Here is a 26,028-nt window from a genome sequence, read left to right on the forward strand (position 1 = left end):
CCGCGCTCAGTGGGTTAAGGATCCAGCATTGCCATGAGCTGGGTATAGGTTGCAGACACAGCTGGGATCTGGCGTTGCTGTGGCTCTGGTATAGGCTGGTGGCTATAGCGCCGATTAGACCCCTAGCCTTGGAAACTCCATATGCTGCAGGTGCGGCCCTAAAAAGACAAAAAGACAAAAAAAAAAAAAAAAAAAAAAAAGAGAGAATTCCTTCCATGAAGCCTCAACACTTTCATCCTTATATTTCATCAGTAGAATTCTCAGAAAGCTGCTAAGAGTCTTTCACACACACACATATATACACACATGTGCACAAATACATCTGTCTGTATATATTCTTCTTCCTTTTTTCTTTTTCTTCCTTCCCACTCAATTACTGTTCAGTCATCCTACCTCTATGAAACAACATATATGAAAAAATAAACAAGTCAGAGTTCCCATTATGGCTCAGCAGGTTAAGAACCCAACACCGTGTTTGTGTGAATGCAGATTTGATCCCTGGTTTCACTCAATGGGTTAAGGATCTAGTATGGCCACAAGCTACGGTGTATTTTGCAGATGAGGCTTGGATCTGGCCTTGCTGTGGTTGTGGTGTAGGCTGGCAGCTGCAGCTCTGATCTGACCCTTAGCCCAGGAACTTCCATGTGCCACTGTAAAAAGAAAGAAATATATATAAAAGTGGAAGCGTTTATGCACTTACAGGAGTGGAAAATAAAGTCGAAGGTGGAAGATATCTCTTTAGACATGCCCTTAGCAGCCCTCATCCGGCTCCTTCTCATGGCAGCTGTGCTTTATGTAGGGCCAGCAAACTCTTTCTTGGTACAGAGTTCTACTGTGGTGGTGCTCTCTGACAAACACCTCATCCTGTGTGATTAAAGATGACAGATATTGTCAAACCAGCCTCACCCGGTACCTACCAGTGTGATATCAGCCTAAGCCCTTTAGGATGAATGCACATTGGGAATTAAACCGCTTGTATCATCCCAGGCTCTGCTCCTCATCAAGCCCACCATCCCGTTATGACCATGACCAGCTAGTGCTGGTTATTTGCACAGTTATTCCATTTTAATATTTATTTTTTTATTTTATTTTATTTTATTTGGCCATACCCTAGGCATGTGGAAATTCCAGAGCCAGGGACTTAACCTGCGCCCCAGCAGTGACAATGCCAGATTTATAACCCACTGCATCACAAGAGAACTTCTTATTTATCCATTTTAAATTGGGATGTTTGAGGCATAGGTTTAAGTCCTCCCTGGGCAATACGGAAATACAGTCTGATACAAGTGTCCTTTGCTTCCGGCAGCGCATCTGTCTCAAGGGTCTGAAAGTTACTTTATATATATGGCAAAGGTGGATTTTAGCACTAACAGGCAAGAAATGACCATTTGTGAGAGTTCTTAAGAGGGAAAAACAGCCCCAGATTCAGGCAGAATGATGGGGAATTTGCGGCAGCCATCAGGGTTAGCATCTGGGGGAAAAAATGAAGAAAAAAAGACACAGTGTGATGCTTTCCATAAAACTAAAAACAGACCTGGGAGTTAGAACCCAAAGTACCTACTACTATTTATTGATGGCATATTTAGTACTTCTCTTGCCTTGTCACTTTCCCTACTATACAAAGTCAAGTCACCATCTTTCCTAAAAGCACATGACTAACCTCTATAGAGGTTTGGTGGATCTAACTCCTCTGTGGAGTTAGCAAGCTTGGGTTTGAGACCTGGCCCTCCTGCTTATTATATTACCTGTGTGGGATATTGCAAAAAATCCCCTGACTTTTCTGTGACTTAGTTTACTTTTCTGAAATCCTTGTCTTCCAACTTAACAGTCAAAAAATTCTTTTATATTTGAAGATCAGGATGTCTTCCATGAGAAAAAAATCATTTCTGTTTTTCTGATTCTTTAATACTTATGAGCATTTCATTCCAGCAGGATGAGATAGACCATAAAGAATTGAACAGATAATTGAGTTACAGTCCATGTAATTGTTATGAGTTTAAAAAAAAAAGAGAGAAATAGGATGGAGAGTAAGTAAAGTGCTGTTGGGGACTTCCTTAAATAAGATATTCTGAATAAAGCCCATTTTAAGCTGAAACTAAAAGAATAAGATGAGCCAGTCATTTGAAAAGCCACGTAAAGGACATTTCAGGCTATGAGTTGAGCAAGAACAAGAGACCTTGAAAGTGGGGATGATCTTGAAGTATCAGAGTGGTGGTCCTAGAACCTGAGGAGGTCTCAGAACCACCCAGAAGACTTGTCACCGCTCAGATTCCAGAACCCAGCCTCCAGCCACTAGGTCTGGGGGGAGCCTGAAAACTTGCATTTCTCACAGGCTCCCAGGGGATGCACCTGCTGCTGACTGGGGCCCCGCTGTGAGCACTATTGTGTAAGAGGGGAATTGGCTGGAGGAAGGGATGGAAGGAACCCAGAGTACTGGAAGTGAACAGTAGGAAATGAGGCTGGAGAAGGAGCTCTAGAATATCTGCCTAGAAAGGAAGGAGGAGTTCAGGTTCCGATGGAAGGGAAGTCATTGCAGGCTCTCCTGGCCCTTGATGAAACCCTGAAGTTGCTCTTGTTCTTAGATGATTGGAATGTAGTAGTAAGTCATCTTGGAGGATTGTCTGATTCTGAATGGCACTCACCCCTTAATGCATGTGAAACAAATTCCGAGGAATTTGGAAATGACCTATAATTCCCTCTGCGTTGGATTCCTGACCTCACTTTGCATAGGAACATTCTCCCATGCTCAGGTTTTGAAAGTATCAGGCAATGGCAAGTCCAGAGGCTGCAGTTCAGATCAGCTCCACATTTACTGAAACACTTTCTCTGAATCCGGCACAGTACACTTAGTGTGGCAAGGACATAACCAAAGTATATAACATGCTTTCTAACTGTAGGCAGCATTCTGTCTTTGGGCGACAAATAGTAAAACAGTGAAAGAATTAGAGGATTTTTATAAGTAGAATGCAGTACAATATATAATAACATGTTAAACATTATCATATATAAATGTTAATGATGTAGCTAATGAGTGCCATGGCCACTAAGAAGTGGGAGAATTGTTGTTTGAAGTTACTTGGGAATGTTTGATATCCAGGAGGCATTTTAACCGGCCCTTAGAAAATTTGACTAAAGGGGAAGAGAAAGGCATGGAAAAACTTTTGTCTTCAGATTCGATGACCATGCAAAGACTTATTATCTTTCCAAAGTTTTTGCTGTTCTTCTGCTTTCAATGGAAAGCCTTCCATGTGTTTCTGATTCTTGAGCACAATTGAATTACTAGCCCATTGTCTGATGAGAGCTGTTTGGTCAGGGAGCCCTGTGGACTTCTTGGAAGCTTTTGTCCTTTGCAAAAAGCTGTCCTGATTTGCCATTGTTAATGAGCCTTGTACCACACAATGCACCAGTTTGAGACCCACTGAGAACATGACCGTGAACCTCCTTTCATCTCCACATGGGGCAACCACATGGCATATAGGAGCTGCAGAAACCCAGCAGCTATGCTGCTCCCCCAGTGTTAGTAATTGTTTTGAACTTTTTAATGTCATATCCTAATAGCTTTGTATTAGGAGTGATGATCTGTACTGCTTCCACCCTTCATGAATAAATATAAAATGTCTTGCCACCCAGAAGACAAACCCTTTGTAGTCAAGCATCTCTTTTGAACCTGCATCCTTAGGACCCCGCATGCTTGCATTTCAATATTCTGTGCCTTTGGAAGCCATTTCTCGAAAATCGTGAAATAAACACTTTTTGAAATGGATATATTTTTACTGTGTCAGGTGTTTTTTTGCATCAGATCCTGGATAATATGTTTGATAAGTCAAAGAGTTCTCCTCTTTTGTTGAGGCTTTCTGGGAAATTCATGGAGTTATCCTGAGAAGTAAAATATTTCCAAAGGTGTAAGTTTATCTTTCACCCCCAAGATGAATATAGAAGTAAAAAATAGAATGGTTGGACAGAGGCCTCATGGTGATCTGAAGAGATGGCAATCTGAAAGGTAGAGATTGCCAAACTTTTCAGTTGCCCACTCATATCCGCAAACAATTTTGAGAGTGTCCTCAAGATAGGTCTTCCTATATACATGCACCATTATTTATTACGTGCATGTGAAAGACATGAAATATTGAAATAAAGTAAATGAATATTATTTCCAATATTTTCTTTCTATACCTCTTTTGCACCCTCTGGTGTATGCAATCTCTGAATACATTCTTCTATAAACCTATAGCAGCATTGTGGTACAGTGCATTGGTTCTCAAACTTTAGGCTACATCGTAACATCCTGAAAGCTTGCAAAAACCCAGATTTCTGCCTCTGCCCAAAGTTTCCAATTTAGTCAATCTGGTGTGTGGCTTAGTAATTCCTAGCAACTTCCCAGGTAATACTGGTCTGAGAACTATGCGTTAAGAACCATTGAGGTAGTTTCAGAGTTAGTTGACCTACGTTGTACATCCAGATCCTTTAATTATCCAATGTGTGACCTTGGGTAAATTACTTTACTTCTGGGAGCTTAGTTTTTAAATCTGTGATATGAAGGTAACCATAATTACTTACCTTTTAAGGTCACTGGTGAGCTTTATGGGATAATGTAGGTAAAATACTTAGTACCCAGTGCTTATCACCTACAAAACATCCATACATATTGGCTTCTATATCCTCCTCCTCCTTCTCCTCATTATCATCAAACATCTTTTTAGTGTTACAAAGAAGACTATGAGAACTTTTGTGCCTTAATTCACAAGAATCAGGGGAATGCATTTTTCTGCTTTAGCATTATGCATTGAGAAAGACCATGCTCCAAATGAGATCTCTTTCTAGTTGAATAGTGGAAATGAAGATCTTTCACAAAGTCTGCCCAAAAGAGAACAGTGTGTTCAGCCCTCTCCCTTCTGTGTGTAACTATTGATAGTCTGTGGCTAAGTGTGTGTTTCTGTCGTCTTTTGTATGTAGTGAGTTCTTCTTGCATGATATAGCATTGACATTTTTGGTGGTTGTGTCTTTGAATGTTTGGGGGCATGAGAATAGTAAATGCAAGTCACTGCTTTGAATTTGATTAATTTTTAACACTTTCTCCTTTTTTCTTCTTTCACTCTCTTGTGAATTACTAGGACCAAGTACCACCTGCCAGGAGGATTCATGCGCCAACCAGGGGGTCTGTATGCAGCAGTGGGAAGGCTTCACCTGTGACTGTTCTATGACCTCATATTCTGGAAACCAGTGCAATGATCGTAAGTACAACCTTTTCATACTTGGCACTTTTCCAGAATTTTCTTTTTTCAAAGTTCAGAGTTTTAGAGAAAGCTTAAAGGTCATTATGTATAAGGATGGCTCTGCTGAAAGATTCATTAGCAGTGTTCTCATCCAGAAACTTGGAAAATAAAGGACTTATATTCTTATGGGAGGAGCACGGTGAATGCTTTAGGTAAATCAGCTGATTTAATTCTAGGAAAGAGATATTTCTCATTCAACAATACTAGATATTTTTCCATTTACTTCCTTTTTTTCTTTAGATTTCATTACATTTGACTGAAAAACAAAACAATGTAGACAATATTTTTGTTCTAAGGGACTCAGTTGTACAGTAATTAAATCACCTGGATAACAGTTTTGAGATTCCCCATTTTCATTGTTTAGAACTTAGAGGATATTTAAGGAATGTAACTATTTTCCAAAAAAATCTGGGTTTACAGAATTTCTTAGGCTTTCTGAATGATGAAGACATTAAGAGCTTATTAATTTTTCCAACTAGAAATGTTTAAGGCATTCTCAAGTGTGTTTCAAATGTAGGTAGAGATTCCTTCTGGCTGAATTTATTTATACTTACTTTGTTTATATGTATATACATGTGTATATATATATATACACATGTATATATAGAGTTGTTCTGTTTATATGTACATTTATGTTTTGTGAATATATATATATATATGTATGTATCTGTGTATTCGCTTTATATTGGAAGAAAGACAATTGCTATTTTTGTCCACTAGTGATGCTTTAGGTGAATCAGCTGATTCAATTCTAGGAAAAGACTGATTTCATGAAGTTGATTCTAGCACCAATGGTGGAGATACGTCTGTTCCATGGGAATCTATAACCTGTGTCTCCAGTTCCTTCTCATGTTATTTTCCTAATGTGAACACTTTCAATGATGAGCAAACACTTGAAATTTCTGACTTATTGCAAAGAAATTTGCTGCAAAGACCTGACTTAGTGGGTCCTGTTGACCTTCTGATTTTCTAAATGCAGCCTTCATGGTGGGAGTTGATTTTATACTCTGAACTCAGTTGTCAGTTGGTTTTGCAAAAAAGATGCATAATGTTATCTGAGTAAATACCAAAGTTATATGACAGTTTGTACAAGTAGAAGCAAGTGCCAATTACAATGCTATCTCTATCATGTCTATTTGGTTTTCCTTGATTCCTTATTTCTCAACTTTTATTAGGTATGTAGCTACCTCTTTTCCTGTTTTCTACCTTTTTCACAGCTTTTTTTCTTTATGTGCCCTCTCAGTTTCTTAAGATGCACTAAGGAGAAACAAATGGGGAATCTGGTAATGTAGAAAGAAAATTCTTTGAAACTCTTTGATCTAGGTGTAAGCATATGCCTTTATATTTATAATGCAAAGGACACACTCTCTGTAGAAGATTTCTGAAACAGGGGGTTATGGACCCATCCAGGGTACCTGAGGAATTGTACTGTCTGCTCTGTCTTTCCTCTCCAATTTGCCTGCGTGGGAGGCTTTTTTTCTCTAAGTGGGGGCATATACGTCTTTATCCTCACACGTTTATTCCATATCACACATACACACCACTCCAGCTGAACGTGGTCAGGAAGACACTGCACACAGAAAGGGCAGAAAGGTAAGTTGCTCTACCTGCAGCGATTGGGCTCCATCTTCAGAAGGTATGTATGTGTTCTTTTCTCACTGACGCATTCCTTTCTGCTAACCAGGCTTGACACTGTTTTCTGCCAAAAATCAACCAGGATTCCTTCCAATTTTCTGTGATTATTTCTGTCTTTGTGAAGAGCAGATTATACCTAAGTCTGGGATGAGGGCTCTTGCATTACCTGATTTGAACAGTTTGTCCATATGTAATGGATTGGGAAAGGTCAGCTTTCTTTTGCCATAAGAGCGTCTCACCCTTCAACAATGTTTCTAAGACATCCAGACTTAGGGTAATGTATTTTGAATTTTATTCTGTAAACGATGTAGTTAAATTTTTGATTGTAGAAGACTTCTGAGCCCAAATCATTAAAATAATCTACTTGCTGATTCTCCTGGAGAGTGGACCAGGATTTCTGTGATTGGATGGTTATCTGGAAATGTGAGCAAGAACATTTTAATAGCAGACTGTGGGGAATACATAGAATTCAGGGTATAGGATGTAACTATTAAGTTTGGATATAAGCTCTTAATGAAGCCCAACCAAATATATCAAAATGGTATGTTGCTTAAAATTGTTAGAATGGATGTCTCTGTATCCAGTTATCAGCACAGTAAGTATTTGGGCTAACTTCTCTTTTGGAACTAGCAGCAGAACCAGTTTGTTCCACTTAAGAAAATCAGCTCAGCTCCTGACATCATAGATTATTATCTTCTATATCAACTTTGATCCTGAGAGTTGTAATTTTCTACTCTACAAACATCTTCAGAATGATGTTACCTATCTGATATTCTATGTGCACCTGCCTCTGTTGGCAAATTCTCATTAGTTTAGTTTGCATGAGGAGTTGAACATTTACCCATAATGTTGCCAGCAGATTTGCACAGAGCTCATGCTTATCATTGGTAAAAGTCATGGTGAAATGGCAAAGAAAGAAGAAGGAATAAAATAGTGACTATAAGGGAAGAAGGATGAAGGAGAGGCATATAGAGAAAAGCAGGCATTGCGTCTTCTCTTGGAGGCAGTTAATAATTGTTTTGCTAACGTGCGTGCCGTAGGTAGCCTGCCTTTGACCTAAATAACAGAAATGGGGCATACATTGTAAATAGAGTGTCATCAAGGAAATCTAGCTTTTACCTAATTCTTGGGAATAGTGTATTTTCTAGAATGTTGCATATGTCTAAAATAAATTATAGTTCTTAAAATACTGTCATAAGACCATATGAATTGATTAGGGATTCAATCATGGCAAAAGTTGTTTGTTTGTTTGTTTGTTTAGGGGAAAACTATTTGAATACTTTCATTTCATTTCCATGAGTAGTTTCTCAGGACAGCAGGTTGATCTTTAATGGAAATGAAATATCTCCATTTATTCTTGCATGCCTAAGAATAGAAACTGGACATGACTTGCAAGCTTCTAAAGAAATGTCTGCATTTTAGAGTTTCCTGTACTTCTTCTAGCAATGGTTCTGTCACCTATAACCTTTGTTTTTCCTTGCCTATTTGCCAAATTTGGTATTTGCTTGAGGTTCTGTTATATAGCCATCACCTCTGTTTAAAAGCCGTATCATTTAGTATGCGTAGACCAAGCCAGCATGGTTTGAATTTTATTCCATCATTCTTTGTGAAAGGATGATGAGTCAATAGAGACAGTGGGGTACATCTTCAGGTTCATTCTTAGAAAGATAGTTGAAAACCAATGTAAGTGATTGTGAAAGTATGATAGATTACTGATTACCTTGTATGGCAGTGATTCCCTTGTATTGGGTAGAAAATAAAAATCATCTGATTGGAAACTCAAGTATAATTGATTTATTAACCATCTTATCCAGTTTTAAGACATGACTTTCCACTGTTTCATGTAATGGTAAAATCATAGGAGTTTCATTTAGATGATGTTTCCAGCTATTTTAAAAACTATGACAGGCAAACTCATCCCAGAAATAATTTTGAGTTCATGTAGGATCTGTTAAGACCTAACATTCCCCAAAGAATGTATTCAATTCTGAAAAATCTGAAACAGAGGTGGCTGATCTCCCTGAGGTGAGCACCATCTGTGTGCCAACTTAATGACACATCGCTGGGGCAATATTTAAGAGCCACAAAAGGAACGAAACCTTCAAAGTGTCTTTGCAAGAATATTCCTTTTGGACATTGGGTTCTTACTGGCATTTCAAATCAGGACAGGGCAGTTTCAGTATGTTGTAGCCATTGCACCATCAGGTGAATCCAGAATCTCTTTCCTGGATTGTGTGGCAGTGCCACTCCCATTGGCAACCTGTTGCTGAGTTCCTCCTCTTTCCTTCATAAGACCATAAAATGTTGCACAAAACCTAGCTCACCTGCACATTCTAACACATATGCAAAAAAGTCAACTTTGGGAAGGACTTTTTGAAAACAGTGATTTTAAACACCTCTGTCTATCTTCACTACTGGGGTTACCCATTAGCTTGTTCATGACCACTGTTTTGAGTTGTATACAATTTTGGAACCCCCTTATTGCTTTGGGCCCCAAGGAAGTACATGTGGGACATGAGTCCTTAACACACATCAAGTTCTTAGATTTATACATCGGATGTTTATCATGGCCTTGTGGGGTGAAGAGAAGCAAATACATGTGCTTCCCAGCCTACCTTCAGCAGCCAGCTACCTGCACTGCATTGCTAGATGCACACTGTGGGCTGCTTGTTGGAGAACTTGCTAGGTTCACACTGGCATGTGATAATAAATGTTCTTTGCTTGCAAGAAATCAATAGCAAGCAGCTGTGGATCGTGCAGACAGTGGAGTGTGAAGCACCTTTTCAGACCGTTTTCTGCTGGAGTGGCTGTTAAGCTGTACTGCTAGCTATTGATTGGCCTTTTGCTTTTTATTTATTGTGAGGGTTTATTTCTTTTTTAATGTCGTTTTGTGTATTGATTAAATCTGTTAAAAACACATTTCCCATTCAGGCTTCAGAAAAAATAAGCAATATACGCATTACTTAGGGCACAAACAAGGGGGCAGATGGGTGTATACTAATTCTGTCTCTTGGGTTCATCTAGGTACCCTAGCCTAATGATATGAGCCTATGTTGTTATATGTAGAGCAGTCATTTCCAAGGATGTCAAACTACAGGGTGTCCATGTTTTTGCTTATGTGCCTGTTTCCTACCTCTGTTTTCAGGCTTTGCCTGTCCAGTAAATAGGCCATGTTTGGAGAAGTTTACTACTAAGATGTCTATTATCTTCTTAGAACACATTTTATAAGTTACTCATTCACTCCCCAGACATTTATTATTTGCAGATATGGTCATGAATAAGGTATAGTCCTGTTATTAAAGACAGGCATTACAGTCTAATGGGGGAAGGCACATATGAAAGTGCTTTTTAAAAAGTACAGACAGTATGTAGTGAGAAGTTGTAGAGTGCCATCCACTCTGCCTTGGGTTGAGACTCCATGAAGAAGAACTATGGCTTTTTGAAAAGTTTCCATTGATAAATTAATCTTGAAATATTTATAAGAACTTTCTAAGCAAATATTGTGTGAAATAGGGTTGGAAAGGAAAGGCAACATCCTAGCAAGCAGAGAGAAATACCCTACAGCCAATGTTAATGTTCTGGCTATTTTCTCCCAGTTTTTGTTTTTGTTTTGCCAACCTTTTGCAAGTTGCTTGGGCATCCTCTTGCCCAGGTATTGTACCTGTGAAAAAAATATGTCTACTAACACCTGTCCCTGTCAGAGATCAGAAGAGCTTTGGAAAACTCTTCTCTTAATGGGGAGTAGAGTGGGGCTGAGTAGGGCAGGCATCTTCTTTGAGCCAGGGGAGGTTCTGGAAGCCACCTGATTCAGGTATGGGACATGGATGTCCCTTCTTCAGTGGTTCCAAGGGTTGTTAGGCCCTTTAAGGTTCTGAAGATTTGGTGTCTGGCTCCTTCTCTCTCTTTCAGTGGGACAGCACAAAGCTTGCAACAGTCAATGCTTGTTGAGTGGATAGAGAGTGACTGAATTATCCTTGGGGTCCCTGGCTTCTTTGGGGTCTCTGTCACTCCTGCCATAGGTCTTAGGGCTCCCATGCTAAAGAAATGCTCTGATTTTATTTTACCTTTTCCCAGAGAATCTGATTTTCAGTTCCTGACTATTCTAGCACCAAATCAGAATACAGTATTCTGGTATTGTATGGATTTAGCTCTACCCCTACCTGTTCAGAAATTGCTGTTCCAATTACCAGAGTTCCTTCCAGTCTTTATTCTAAACATTTATATAGTTAAAATTACACTCTTTAATATTTGTGCTCTCAATTGTATGATATGCATTTTCAAAATATAAAAACCATTAGATTTTCGACTTTCCTTTTGTGGAATAGTGTCCAGTTCATTGGGGAAGAATCCCCTTGTTGGCTCTATTGCTGGATCCTGGATGTAGGCCTAATAGGGTCCAAATCTTATTTCACCAAACCATTGGTAGACATTTCATCTTGGAAATTTAATTGTAATAAACCATATACTTTAAAGGTTGATTTGTGATGTATATAATTTATTATATTATGAAAGACTTCATAACATAGTCATTATGTTAATTAGCTTTAGAGTACAATTGCTTTAAATGTCAATTCTAAGTCTAACACCATGAAATTGAATTAGTCACTTAGCCTCTTTTGTAACAGCATAAGGAATGTGAATGGCACTTAATAAATAGGAATAGTGATAGTTTTTATTATAACTAATAGTATTTAACATCTGTCAAGTCCTTATTATGTTCCTGACCTACTACTATGACCTTTATAAAGATCTTATCCTTTAATCATCCCAAAGTCCCTAAGAAATACTATACATTGTTGCCCTGATTTTAACAATGAAAAACTGAGGTCTCACAGAAAGTCAGGACTTGAACCCAGGTTTGTTTTACATAAAAGCTCGCTTTCTTATTAGATTTGCTGCTAATTGGACATTATTAGAAATAATATCAGTTGAACACCTATGCTAATTACTAGATTAGAGTGCTTAAAATTCCGGGGGGCGGCATGCAAGTCTTCTCTGAAAATAAAATTACGTTAGAAGGCAGGGTTGGAAAAGAGAATGGCTGTGTTCTTGGTTTTCTGAACACTTCAGTTGTTTCTGTCTTAATACTCAGATGAGGCCATTTAGTTAGAACATCTTTAGGTGTTAGAGATTTAGAATCAGTATATCTCCCATAGCCCCACAAATTTATATTTTCATTTTCTGTTGACTATCTTATGATTTTCTTTTTTTTTTTTTTTAAACATTACTGCAACTTAACTATATGTCAGGTAGCATAGTAGATGATACAGTTGATAGGGAGTGGATGGCTTCAGTTGAAATCTTGACTCTGTCATTTAATAGCTGTGTTACCTTGGAGTTAAGAATTAATTAGTTCCTCTGTGTCTCTAAAATGTGGATATTTATAGGTCCTGTCTCATAAGAGTATTGTAAAGATAAATTGAATTCATAATTGTGAAGTTAAGGCCGTGGCATGCAATAGCCCCACTGAACTATTAGCTACTCTTTAGTGTAATTTTCAAAAAGTTAAAAGCATGACTCATACAAATATAGTTTTCATAAAGTTAAAATATAACATATAAATATAGAATGAATGTGTGCCAAATTTATTTAACTCCTAAACCAAGGGAAGAACAATGTGGTTAAAGTGTAAACAAAGAGATAGAAAAAGAATATTTGAAGAACTAGATATTTATAGGTATTACAATATCAAAATACAGTTTTAGGTTAAATATAAAACTGGTAAATGTCACACAGGGTGAAAAGCTCTTAACATTTGATGTTTTCTTTTCTACTCAACATTATATCTCCACTGAACAAAATTTACAGGTTAATGTATCATCTCACAGACTCAGCCCCAACTAATAGAAAGTACCTATGTCAAACAAGGTAAATTTTCCCATAGAATTAAATATTTTTTGTATAGATGTGATAACCAATGTCTTTATATGATATTGAAAGGACACATGTATCTCTCTTAGCTTTTTTTCTAAGTTTTTGATAATTTTAATTAACATTATATTTATATATTCAATTATAAATCGAATATTTATATATTCAATTATAAATCGAATATTTATATATTCAATTTTAAATCCTTTTTCACCTTCAATATCTCTCTCATACCATTACCTTTTATTTTTTTAACCACTTAAAGATAGAGTCACTAGTCTGCATTTGTTATGCCATCTTCCCATTTACACAACCCAAGAAAATGGATATTCTTATGGTCCCTGTTTCACAGATGAGGAAGCCGAGCCATGGAGAAGTCAAGTGCTTTGCAAATGGTCACAACACTATTAGGTAGGGGTCAAAGACTCAGTAACTTTTGACTACATAGCCTGAGATCTCTTGACTACCAATGTGTCCTGAATGCTTCAAGAAGTATTTTTAATAAGCACACAAACATGTAGAGATTCAGATTAACGTTTGCCACTGGAATTTACTACTTTTATTGCATCAATTATACCATATTTTCTAGTGTATATTGGATGGGGAACATCATTAAAATTGATTTTCTCATATAACAACATCAGACATCCTATCAAACAGGTGTCATTTTGCAGACTTGGTAGTTCTAGGCAGGCAGAGGATGAGTTGAGAGAAGTCAAGAAAGCTGGGAGGAGCTGCCTGGTACCATAGTTGGCAAGATCCAAAAAGTAAGACAGAGACAGAAGATGCATTAATGAGTGAGATTGGGAAGCACCTCAAGTAATGCCTTAAGTTATTTCGTAGCATCTGTGTTTAATTCCTGGGCCCACAGATATCCAGTGTGGCTTAAAGGAGGTCAGAGGATGACAGTTAAACCCTAGAGTCCTAGAGCAAGGAGGAAGGTACTCATACTCTTGGGAACAGTTTTGTAGATGCAGATTGTAGCTAGCTTGTTGCCCGTGGGACTCACTCTTGCTTGTAAATGCCCCTGATATCAGGAAGGGACTATTTTATACCTAAAATCTGCAGTACTGCTGATATTAATACACACATGATATCTAACAGATTCAGTAAGAGTTGGGACTGCTTTCAGCTTTTGTTTGGCACACCTCTCCATGAAGCATGCTGGGACTTAGAGGTAAAGCATTTGTTGATACTTGGACCTGTGGTTCAAGGAGAAATAGTCCCCATGATTCAGGGACCTCTGGCTTGTCAGGGATTATTGTGAATTGTTTCAGTCTGTGGCCTTACTAATTTCATTTCAGCCATCTTCAGCATGCTGTATTTGTAGACCATTTTTATTGTTTATGTTTAATTATAGCCCATTTATTTCTGGTGTGCTTGGCTCGTTACTTATTGATGGTGATGGCAGTAATCCATGGAGAGCCTATTGGTTCACGGAGGATAATTTTATATTACCTTGTTAGTCACATGCAGGTGCAATTTTAATGTATTTTTCAATATAGACTTATAATTTCCTGCATTTATTTCCATTTCCATTTATTTCCATTTCCATGTAAAGGCAAAGGAGATGCAGATGGCTTTATCTTCTCCTATAAAACAGCGCTAGTAGATATAATGTGGTTTCCCTATTCTTATTTTGGGGGGGGCATTTTATGACTGAGGGAAAATTTACATTCAGAAAAATGCATTATGATAAAAGTTTATCGCCAGTTAAGGTAAAGGGCATTTTCTTCTTCCTGGGGTGAGGCGCCTCTTCTAGTCAGTCCTTCTCTGTAAGACCACTACTGCTTGGGTTTATGTCAGCATACAGGGGTTTTGTCTGTTCTAGAATATGTATAAAGGGGATCATCTAGTATGGGAATGGTTGTTTCTGCCTCCTCTAGCTTCATGGGACGTTTTTTAAGATGCATCTGTGTCCCAGTGCGTTCTGGCTGCCTTGCTCTCTCCTGACTCTCAGCTCTATCTCCTCACCTGGAGGAGTCTGCTGGGCTGCACCTGGTTCTCTCCTTGCTCCTTGGTGCAGACATTCTCCCAAGGCCAGAAACTAGGGCAGCCTTACTGCTCGGCTCACGTTGTCTTCTCCTTTTTAGGAACCCCTGTCTCTTGCCTGATGTCTAGGATCTTGCAAGCCATTGTTTCACATTCATTGTCCTTTTATGGTTGTTTCAGGTCTATTGTAGATCCAATTCCTTTTACTCTATCTAGGTTGGAAGTGAGTGTCAACCTATTTCTTTTTTCTTGACTTTGCCTTTATACCCTGAGACTGGAGAGGAGGAGAGGAAAGGATGCACATACAATGTGCTGTGATTTAGTCCACAACCTCTAGGGATGATTTGAGGCTTTGCTTTAGCCCTGGAATTGCCTCTGTAGTGTAGAGTATTTTAGGACCTGTTTTTTGGGGGGGGGGTTGAGGAGGGAAGGGTGGATATCCTTTGACTCCATTTGTAGGCCTTCTGCAGTCAGAGAGCCTTCTGCAACCAAAGAAGCTGCACCAAGCTAGTGAAATACCTGAAAATGTGTCTGCATCAAGTGTTTCTTCATCTGAGTTTCGTTTGTAAGGTTCCCCCCTTGCTTTTTCCCTCCAGCCCCTCTGATAACACTTGATTAAGCTCAGTGGGAGCAGGGATTGATTTGGCTCTTGCAGTTAGCCAGGCTTATTTTCTTTACTGAGAATTGTAGTTTGTTTTCTTACCTACCTTTGTCCTATGGATCTTTGCCTCCTGATCCATGTCTCTGCCAAATGAAATTAAGAAGTGTTTTCCAACAAAACCTTTGGAGACTTCTGGAAAGTGGAGATGTTTCTGTGCCAGGGAGTGTTTTGGCTGTTGACTGTCCTTATTTTGATCTTTAGATTCTTGTGTGGCTTGTTTTTGATGCATGTCTACAAGAAGGGGAAAAAAAAGGTGGACCTTGCATTGCTGATGCTTTTTACTTTTAACTGAGGTTTTTTTTTTAATGCTTAAGATTATATAATCTTCTAAATCTGGAAAATGCAATAGAAGTACAAGAAAAACACATGCGTAATTTTACCATTATTTATATGACCTTGTGTCAGACTATGCATGGTGTCAAGGACATAATAGATGTTCAAACTACATTTGTTGAGTGAGCCTGCATATTTTCAGAGTCTGAGTTGTGCAAAAGTCCTAGTGCTCTTTTCTTGTGATGACTAGCATTTCTACCAGGGCTAGGTGTTTTCTTGCCAGAAGGAATGCTTTTAGGCATGCAGGGATTATAATGAGCATCCCAAATATGCAATTTTCTTCCTCAGATGAAAAATAGAAATGTCAAGATGTCTTTATTTCTTTTCTCTCTTGCCTATATCCCTTCTTACAGAAAGCCTTGCAGTTTCTGAGCAGTTATACCTAGATGCATCTACATAGAAGTAGAATCATTTTGCAGTGGATTGTAGTTGGAGGGGAGAAAGCCCTTATAATTCAGATGGAGAAGGAGCCTCTTGGGTGCCAGAGATATGTTGTGGTTTATTTCACAAGATGAGATTTCTCATAACAGTCTAGTATTCTAGAGGTTTAGTGAGACAGAAGAGCTCTTCTGCTTTGATGCCTTTCATCAGTTTCTGCTGGGTTTTATGTTGAGCTAAACTAGTACATAACATATGATTGAAGAACTTAGATGCAATGTATACTGAAAAATGTAAAATGTGAACATTTCTTGATTTTTGTACACCCTGGCTTTCAAAGATTATATATCTCTGCAGAAGAATTCAGCCAAACCTAGTCAACTCGTCTCAGGAATGTTGATAGGAAACAGTAGCATCTGACTCTGGACATCATTTCCTAATAAATTTACTGGATGCTTTTTGTAATCAGCCCTCAACTAAATATTAAAGTGCAGTTTTACCCATATGTCTCTATATAAGTAAAGCCAAATTTATGCTTATAGAAATGAAAATAAGTACCCGTACATATATAACTATTACGTATACAAATTTCTCTTAGGATGTTTTCCCAAATATGTTTATCTCTATGTTTTACGGAGTCATATATCAACTTCTGGTTGCATCTCAGTCAATTACAAGGTGCTTATATCTGCAGCTGTAAAGGTGATGTGTCTACCTAGGCCACCGATCAGGTTTCTGACTGCCTTTGATGATATTTGGCAGAAAGTCCACCTGCATACTTAATATTTGGGGTATAATTTTATCTCTGAAAAAGTATTTAGGCAGAGAAACATCATCTGGGATTTATTTTTCCTTAAGAATGATCTTTTTTTCTCCTCTCCCTACCTGAGACTCCCATATGGCCCCTCACGCTAGTGCTCAAGTGTATCATCTGGTTAAAGCTCACATCAGTGACCTGGCACTAAGGGGCCTCTGGAAAAAGGCCGGCCATTTAACACTCAAATCATCACACATGCCTGTTGTCTCTGACTCATGAAAAATCATGAGAACAGAAAACATGGAAAAGAAAGTATTAAAACAAGTGAATTTAGCCAAACTGTGTTGGTAGAGGCTTTATTCCAATCCCCACAACACACCACATGTCTTTCCAACCTCTAACTTATTTAATTTGCATTTGGATTAATTTAGCACATTTTCCTATTATATAAAGTTTAATGAACAATAAACACAGCAATAACCAAATCTCACAGCTACTTCCCAGTGTGGGGTAACATTTTGTATGTAGTTATATTTGGTTTCCTAGGTAATTTCTGATTGTGGCTATATTTCCTAAAGCTGCATGGCTTGTCACATAGAATATTTGGGTGGCACATTCTTCAGACATGGAACAAGGCAGGGAGGAGTGTTACATGGAAATTGTTTTGAAGCCATAGTAGTGAAAGTCACCTGAGTAACATGGAGTGTTAAAAATGACACCCCTAGCTCTTCCCTCAACAGGCTCTGAGTTCCCCATTATGGGCCTCCCTGCTTTTGTTTCTGAAATCTATTCTGTACCAGTTCCAGATTTATCTTCCTAGAACACTGTTGTTGTCCTATCCCTCCTCTGCTCACGAACCCTCTGTAGGACACCCCTCACCCCCACTGTGTAGTCAAGACCCTACACTTGGGTTTCAAGGTCTTCAATGATCTGCTTTTTAAAACCTGTCTCTCTCCCTTTTTTAAAAAATGATTTTTATTTTTTTCCATTATAGATGGTTTACAATGTTCTGTCAATTTTCTACTGTACAGCAAAGCGACCCGGTCACACATGCGCGCGCGCACACACACACACACACACACACACACACACACACACACACACATATGTATATTTCTTACGTTATTCTCTGTCATGTTCCACGACTAGGTAATAGTTCCCAGTGGTATACAGCAGGATCTCATTGCCCATCCACTCCAAATGCAATAGTTTGCATCTACTAACTCCAGACTCCTAGTCCATCCCTCTCCCTCCCCCTCCTCCTTGGCAACCACAAGTCTGTTCTCCAAGTCCATGAGTTTCTTTTCTGTGGAAAGGCTCATTTGTGCCATATATTAGATTCCAGATATGAGTGATATCATGTGGCATTTATCTTTCTCTTTCTGACTTACTTAATATGAGTCTCTAGTTCTATCCATGTTGTTGCAATGGCATTATTTTTTTCTTTTATGGCCAAGTAGTATTCCATTATATATATATACTACATCTTCTTAATCCATTCATCTGTCGATGGACATTTAGGCTTTTTCCATGTCTTGGCTATTGTGAATAGTGCTGCAGTGAACATGTGGGTGCATGTATTTTTTTCAAGGAAAGTTTTGTTTGGATATGCACCCAGGATTTGGGATTCTTGGGTCATATGGTAGTTCTATATTTAGTTTTCTGAGGTGCCTCCATACTGTTTTCCATAGTGGTTGTACCAATTTACATTCCTACCAACAGTGTAGGAGGGTTCCCTTTTCCCCACATCCTCTCCAGCATTTGTTATTTGTGGACTTATTAATGATGGCCATTCTGACTGGTGTGAGGTGGTACCTCATAGTAGTTTTGTTTTGCATTTCTGTAATAATTAGTGATGTTGAGCATTTTTTCATGTGACTGTTAGTCATCTGTATATCTTTTTTGGAGATATGTCTATTCAGGTCTTTTGCCCATTTTTCAATTGGGTTGTTTTTTTTTTTTTGCTGTTAAATTATATAAGTTTTTTGTATATTTTAGAGATTGAGCCCTTGTCAGTTGCATCATTTGAAACTATTTTTTCCCATTCTATAGGTTGTCTTTTTTTTTTTAATGGTTCCCTTTGCTGTGCAAAAGCTCATCAGTTTGATTAGATCCCATTGGTTTATTTTTGCTTTTATTTCTGTTGCTTTGGGAGACTGACATGAGAAAACATTTGTATGGTTGATGTCAGAGAATGTTTTGCCTATGTTCTCTTCTAGGAATTTGATGGTGTGTTGTCTTACATTTAAGTCTTTAAGCCATTTTAAGTTTATTTTTGTGCGTAGTGTGAGGGTGTGTTCCAGTTTCATTGATTTACATGCAACTGTCCTGTTTTTCCAGCACCACTTACTGAAAAGACTTTTTTTTCGCATTTTCTATTCTTGCCTCCTCTGTTGAAGATTAATTGACCATAGGTGTGTGGTAAAACCTGTCTCTTGAACCAGTTTCCCCTTCCTATCCATGGCTTTTTATGCCCTCTCATAAGGCCAATATGCTCACTGTCACTAGAATATTCTGTGGTCATTTTGCACTTGCCCCTCTAACTCATCCCCTTTGGGGAACTTCCGTCCTCTTGACTGGCTTTTCAAGTCCTGCACAATTTTTAGGGCCCAGTCCATGTCTTTTCTTTGGTTTTACATTCCTTTGCATTTTCTTTGACCACTTTAGCCCATGTTGATCACGTCTCCAAAATCCCACTGCGTTTATATTCACAACTGAGAGGCAGCATGACTCCTCACATAAAGGAGATTCATATGGCATTAAGAATGAGTGATGGATTCAGATCCTGCTCCTTCCCTTCCTGAGTAGCTTTTGGCTATTAATGCAACAGTTTCACAAGATATACCTTGCAGCATTCCCAGTTACATCAATAGGGTTAGAAATAATAGATTTAAAACAGAGTGATGGACTTAGGAAATAGTTTTCATAAAGGTAGCAGCTTAAGTTAAAAACATAAACCTTTTGGAGTTCCCATCGTGGTTCAGCGGAGACAAATTAGACTAGTATCCATGAGGATGCAGGTTCAATCCCTGGCCTCAATCAATGGGTTAAGGATCTGGTGTTGCTGTTAGCTGTGGTGTAGATCGCAGACTCGGCTCAGATCCCCTGTTGCTGTGGCTGTTGCATAGGCCAGCAGCTACAGCTCTGATTGGACCCCTAGCCTGGGGACTTCCATATGCCACAGGTGCTGCCCTAAAAAGAAAAAAAAAGAAAAAAAGAAAAAGGAAAAAGGGGTAACTCTTTCATGAAAGTGAAATGTCACAAATAAGTACAAGTAGAATTTTGAGTACATTAAGGACCACTTCTGTTGTGAGTTCATCCTATTCCCTAGAGAACCAGCTTTGCTATACTGAGGTGACGGTCATTTCATCTAGAGTAGATAGTACCTATGTGCTGAGTGGATGTGGGAGGAAGGGTTACTAGGATTAGATGATTCAAATAATAGTGATGATCCATCTATTCCAATTGTAAATTTCAACAGTATCCCTGAAAAGGGGCTTATGTAATTCAACCAAAAATCTAAGTAAGTTTCAGAGAACCTCCTACCTTTCCTGTAAATATCCCAACTTTTAAATGCAGTGCTAGAGCTGACTCCCAAGAACATGCTGAAGGATTCTGGCACCTTCAGTCTCTCTCTCTTCCTCCCTCCCCCTCTCTTTATTAAAGTATAGTTGATTTACAATGCTGCATCAATTTCTTCCGTAGAGCAGAGCGACCCAGTCATACACACACACACACACACACACACACACACACACACATTCTGTTTCTCATATTATCTTCCATCAAGTTCTATCCCAAGAGTTTTGATAGAGTTCCCTGAGCTGTACAGTAGGGTCTCATTGCTTATCTTCAGCAATTCAAGTCCTATTTTTGGTTCTTTCCTACAATAGGGAAGAGTTACTAGCCAGGGCCAATAATCTTAGGTTCTGAGGGAATAATACCACAATCTTTGCAGCCTCTGCTATCATCAGAATCTCACTCCACAACCATAACTTTGTAGATGTTATCCCATTTTTAAACCCGCTCATTTATAGTAGTAAACTATAACCTCATGTAGCTTTCACAGTGGATTCTTACAATAGATGACTTTACAGTCATCTCTTCCCAATTCAAAACTCTTTGAGCCTGACGCTCTAAGATCAGGCCAGGCCAGGTTTGACACTGATCTGCTTTAACTTTGAACACAAGGTTGGGTAGTGGAAGACCCAGAGCTAACGTCTTATTCCTGGCTCCCTCTTGACACAATAAAACAGGGAATTTTGGAGTCCAAGTTTATTATCTGAGTGGCCTAATGAGCTAATTATTGCCCGCCGTGGGAAGATGGCTGCCTATTGATCTCCAGTGGCGCTTAACTGAATGAGAAGCCATAGCTCAGTAACATTATTCTATTAACCTGGTTAGCCAGGAGTCCTCCATAATGAACTCAGCTGCAAATCCTGGAGGATCAGACCACAGTCTCAGTCATGGTGATGTTGATAATCAGTTCCAAGGAGCAGAACGTCCTTAGCTCTTTGGAACCTATGAAGCTGATAGTATCTGAGGAAACGAAGGGTAAAAGTGTGACTGCTTAGTGTCTGAAAGGAAAAATGGGGGAGAGGGTGTCCAAAAGATAGATTTCCGTCATCTTAAGAACTGGCGCTAATGAGAATTATTATGCAGAGAATCTGCACTTTCCAGATTCTGGTTGCTCCTGGGAACATGGTTTTAAGAATTTGGTTAGAATATTTAGATGATGGAGATTTAAATTCTTTTTGAAGTATATTCACATGGGTATGATTTTTCTCTTTATATTTAGTCTATTAATTTTAGGGAACTGTGATTTATTTACTTCTGTGCCTTGGTGTTGTAGAAATGTGTTTATATAAATAGTGTTTATTTCTAATGACAAATATTTCATGCCATGTAAGTAGTAGACCACAAATGATTAAGTAATTGCCACCACATGGATACACCATTGCTTCGTGCATATTTACCTAATGTGAACAAATTAACAGTTTCGACACCTATGCCTTGACTAAAATCTGGATATTCTGCATTGATAACATCCTTTGAAGTCTCCTTAGGTGAAGGCTAATTTTTTCTCAGTCCTTTTATTCCTGGAATAAGAACACAGATCACAGTCATTGTTCCATAATAATCTCTTCTTTTAAGGTCCACCTTCCTTTATTGCTATCTTCTCCCATCCTCATCATCAGCATCTCCTGACCTTCGGGATGTGAAGAACAGCCTGAACTGAGTTCCTTGTTCATAGCCTTCCTCTCACTCCATCCTTTGCATTAACCTTGGTGACTTCAGTTTTCATGTATGATTTCCCTAATAACCTGACTTCCTCAAAAGCCTGGCCAGCCATCAAAGAGAGTTTCTTTTGCTCTTAATCGCTTCCTAAGGTTTCACCTCTCTCCCAAACTTTGCCACCTGACTCTACCTTCTACTCCCTGTAGTCTCAAAGTTTCAGTTGCCTTTGTATACTGTCTGGAGTTCCTAGTTAGGAATATAAATGACACTCCTGCCAATACTTTCCTTGTGACCTGGCCACACTACCTGAATTTTGAGTACCTTCCTCTGCTGGGTTTCGTAGCTGCTGCATTATGGCTGGGGAAAGCCAGGCATTTGGCAGTTGGTCCCAAACTCATATCCTCCAAGCTCTCCATGCCTCCATGCCCTCAATGCAGTCCTTTTTGTGAACACCCCAGCTTTGACCCTAAATTCTGAGCATTCTATCTTCTCTAGAGTGATGTCCTGTTCTCTACTTTGCTAGTGAGTATTCACTTAGTAGGAGTGATGTGTCTTTCTTCCTATTTCTTCATAAGCTTTGCTGTTTATGTTTAAACACCTCAAATTTCTGTGGCATGGCAATTAAAACCTTCCAGGGTTTTTCTTCAAACATAATTTTCCATTTCACATCTTCTAGGTCTCACTTTCATAAACCTAAGCACCAGTGGGAAAACTCTCTTCTCCAAATGTGCCCTAAACAATCCTTATCTATTCGGCTCACCCTCCCTACTTTGTTCATCTATATATGTTGATTGGGGGGCCTTGTACGGTATGAATATTTTTGCAGAATTTCCATGTTTACACAACATGCTTACTTTTGCATATTTTTTTCCTTCTAATTTGGATCAGGACTATGTGATTATCTTTCCTAGCACATTGCTAAGCATAGCGGCAGCCACAGTGGCAGCCATTGAAAAAGAGTGATTTTCTCACTGAAGTATTTGCTAATTTTTCTGATCACCGTTAACTGAATTCTGTAGAGTAGATACAATGCCTTATTTATATTCTGAGTATTTTAGGAGAAACCTGGCAGATTATAGATTTTCAGTAAATTTTTGATGAGTAGAGGAAACATTTGATACCAATTCAGGGTAATGATGACAACTGAAAGCTCACTTTGGAAGTAAAAAATGTGAGTTATAATGGGCCATGCAAAGCACAAAACCATTAATTTATAAAATCTCTTCATTACAATCAGTTGATGAATAATTTATAATTGTTCATTTATAAATAAATATCTCATTTATTTCTTGTTTTACTTATAAAAAAATAAGATTCAAAAGGAAGTATTGACTTTTCCAGGATCACACAGGTAATGAGTAGCAGAGTGCAAGAACCAGAACTCTTGACTATTGGTTCACTAGCCAGTGATCCTAAGTTAATATTTTCTAAATAGTGTTTTGTACAATATCATGTCCCACTAGTTCATATTCTCCTTCACATTTTTTTTGGGGGGGGTGCTTTTTAGGGTTGCACCTGCGGCATATGGAAATTCCCAGCTACAGCAACACAGGATCCAAGCCATGTCTGCGACCTACACTATAGCTCACAACAACGCTACACCACAGCTCACAACAACGCCAGATCCTTAACCCACTGAGCGAGGCCAGGGATCAAACCTGCATCCTCATGGATCCTAGTCGGATTTGTTAATACCAAGCCATGATGGGAACTCCCTCCTTCACATATATTGACTAGACTGGAGTAAAAGGCCAGGGAATAGAGGGCAGACATAATCCGTCTCCATGGTATAAAGAAGGGGCAAGTTAGAAGAAAGTTTGTGTACTTAGACAAGTATATGAGCCTGTGCAGAAATTACTGCATTGTATCCTAAGGAGTAAAGGCATCTTAACATGTGTGCTAAGTTACTCCCTGTCCTTTGCAAGAACATAGTTTTATTCTTGGAGGTGACTTTGTATTTTAAGTATTTCCTCTATCCTTTTTTTCTAAACTTCACTAAAACCTAGACCCATTTCAAGGCAGCCTGCTTAACCAGGGTATCTAGGTGTACCATTGGTAGAGAAGTCTAATGTATTCCTTTCTCTTTTGTTAGAATACAAGCCCAGTTCTGCTCATGCTCAGTGTTACATAGAACAAAGTGAGCAAAGGCAGGGGGCGGGCAAAGTCAGGGATCACTTGGGGTGAAGAAAGTTTGGTTGGAGTAGAGGGAGGGTGAAGGGTGGTGAGAAGTGGCCTGGGTGAGGTCTGACCACCGGTCCTGGAGGCAGAAGATTTTGGAGGAAAGAGGAAGGAGGAAGAGGAAGGGAGGAGGACCAGTGGGGAGGAAGAGAACCAGTGGGAGTTTTAGAGTAAATATGATATGGGAAGAGCTCTGTCTTAGAAAGTGCTCCCTGGCAGAGGGTGAGAGGTGAGTTAAAAGAAGGTAGCAAGGCCCATGTAAGATACCACATCCATTTGTTTACCTCTAAAATCAGACCTTCGAGCGGTGTCTGATACACAGTGGGGATTCAATGAATATTTTTGGAAGAGCTAGTGAAGGCAAAAATGCCATTAGGAGGCTCTTGTAATAGCTGGGGTAAATGGGAAAATGGTGTGAGCTAGTGTTGGTAGTGAGAACTTTAGGGTTAGCCTCAATTTAAAAGCTACATGGAAGCAGGAGCAACCAATTGTAATATTCAAAGCATTGGTTAAGCAGCAAAGATTTAAGGCATCTACTGCATTTGTAATCTTAAAAGCTTTAATTATTATTATTCCTTTAAGCTTTAACTTTGTTTTTGTTATTTACAACTAAAGCTGTTTTAAAAGTTAAAAAGAATTTACTTCTCATTTTAAAACCTCTTTCTTTGTTACACAGATAGTGCACAGTATTTCAGGGGTACATTGGTTTAAAAACTACTAGATCTTATTTATTGCGTGATTTCTAATGGAATGAATTTTTATGGCCCCTCTGATTAAATTATAATCTTAATACCCTTGGCTGTATATGGCTAGGAACAAGTTCATCCCAAGTTCATTTTTCCCCTGTTGCAGGCAGAATTGTGGTCAGTTATGTTCTACTACTGTGCTCAGGCTTCAGGCTTCTCACTGATAGAAATACAGGAGGGCTCTGACTCTTTACTCCTCAGAATCCTTCCCACTCTCTATCACTGAACTGAAATGCTGGAAGCATTCAAAGCTTATCTCCTGCCTCAATTTGAAATGGGTGCAAGTTTTCCTTTTCAAGAAGAATACTTTCTGAACCTTGAGAGTGCATAGAGAAACCGCCCCTGCAACAGGAAAATCTTTTGGTACATTTACAAAAAATCTTACCAAATTCTGATTTAAAAAAAAACCTTGTAGCAAGGGCATGAGGTAATTCAGATGTTTTATGTCCCGTCCCCCTCTTTGTACCATTTGGTATGAGAATTATCAAGACATTTGTCATGCCTACAGATGCACTGTATTCTAACAATCGTATTCAGGCCATGAACATTGAAACATGGAACTCCCATTTCTTTGCTTCATAGTTGCTTGGTTTATTGCTTCCAGTTGATTTTTTTTTTTTTTTTTTTTTTTTTTTTTCCTGTCAACTGTAACTGCTGAAGAGAATCTTCAAAGTGTAACGTTGGGTAAAATTCAGCCATGCTACATGCCTGGGATTGTCTTTCCAAAAGAAGCCTTGGATTTTATCTTATTTTTTAAGGACAAAAAACAAAACAAAACAAAACAATTGTGTTGATGATAGGATTAGGTGGGAGAAACTGATAAATCATGGTCATATACCACCCCTGAGAAGATGGATGCAAGGTCAGCTACTATTTGCCTCTGTCTTAATCCTATGATTTTCTGGTTCTTTGACTTAAAAAGTTTAGGCTCTGTCAAATAGCTAAAGCAGGACAACCCAAGGTTAC

The 26,028-nt window shown here is 38.7% G+C and overlaps 1 protein-coding gene across 43 annotated transcripts in view; it reads left to right on the forward strand.

The window, feature by feature from the left end:
• NRXN3 (neurexin 3) overlaps positions 1-26,028 on the forward strand; it is a 1,642,123-nt gene that overhangs the window by 799,486 nt on the left and 816,609 nt on the right. For all 43 annotated transcript variants that reach the window (XR_014811220.1, XR_014811221.1, XR_014811222.1 and 40 more), the window contains one exon: positions 5,112-5,231. Coding sequence is in view for 37 of the 43 variants with exons in the window: in XM_084969910.1 (XP_084826036.1) it covers positions 5,112-5,231 (120 nt within the window). In the remaining 6 variants the exon portion in view is untranslated. The remainder of the gene's footprint in view (positions 1-5,111; positions 5,232-26,028) is intronic.

Source organism: Sus scrofa, chromosome 7, assembly GCF_054392235.1.
Source record: "Sus scrofa isolate SSC_HxYL_T2T_F1_AM1 chromosome 7, Sscrofa_HxYL_maternal_Yorkshire_Landrace_v2.0, whole genome shotgun sequence".
In the NCBI taxonomy this organism is placed as follows: Eukaryota; Metazoa; Chordata; class Mammalia; order Artiodactyla; family Suidae; genus Sus; species Sus scrofa.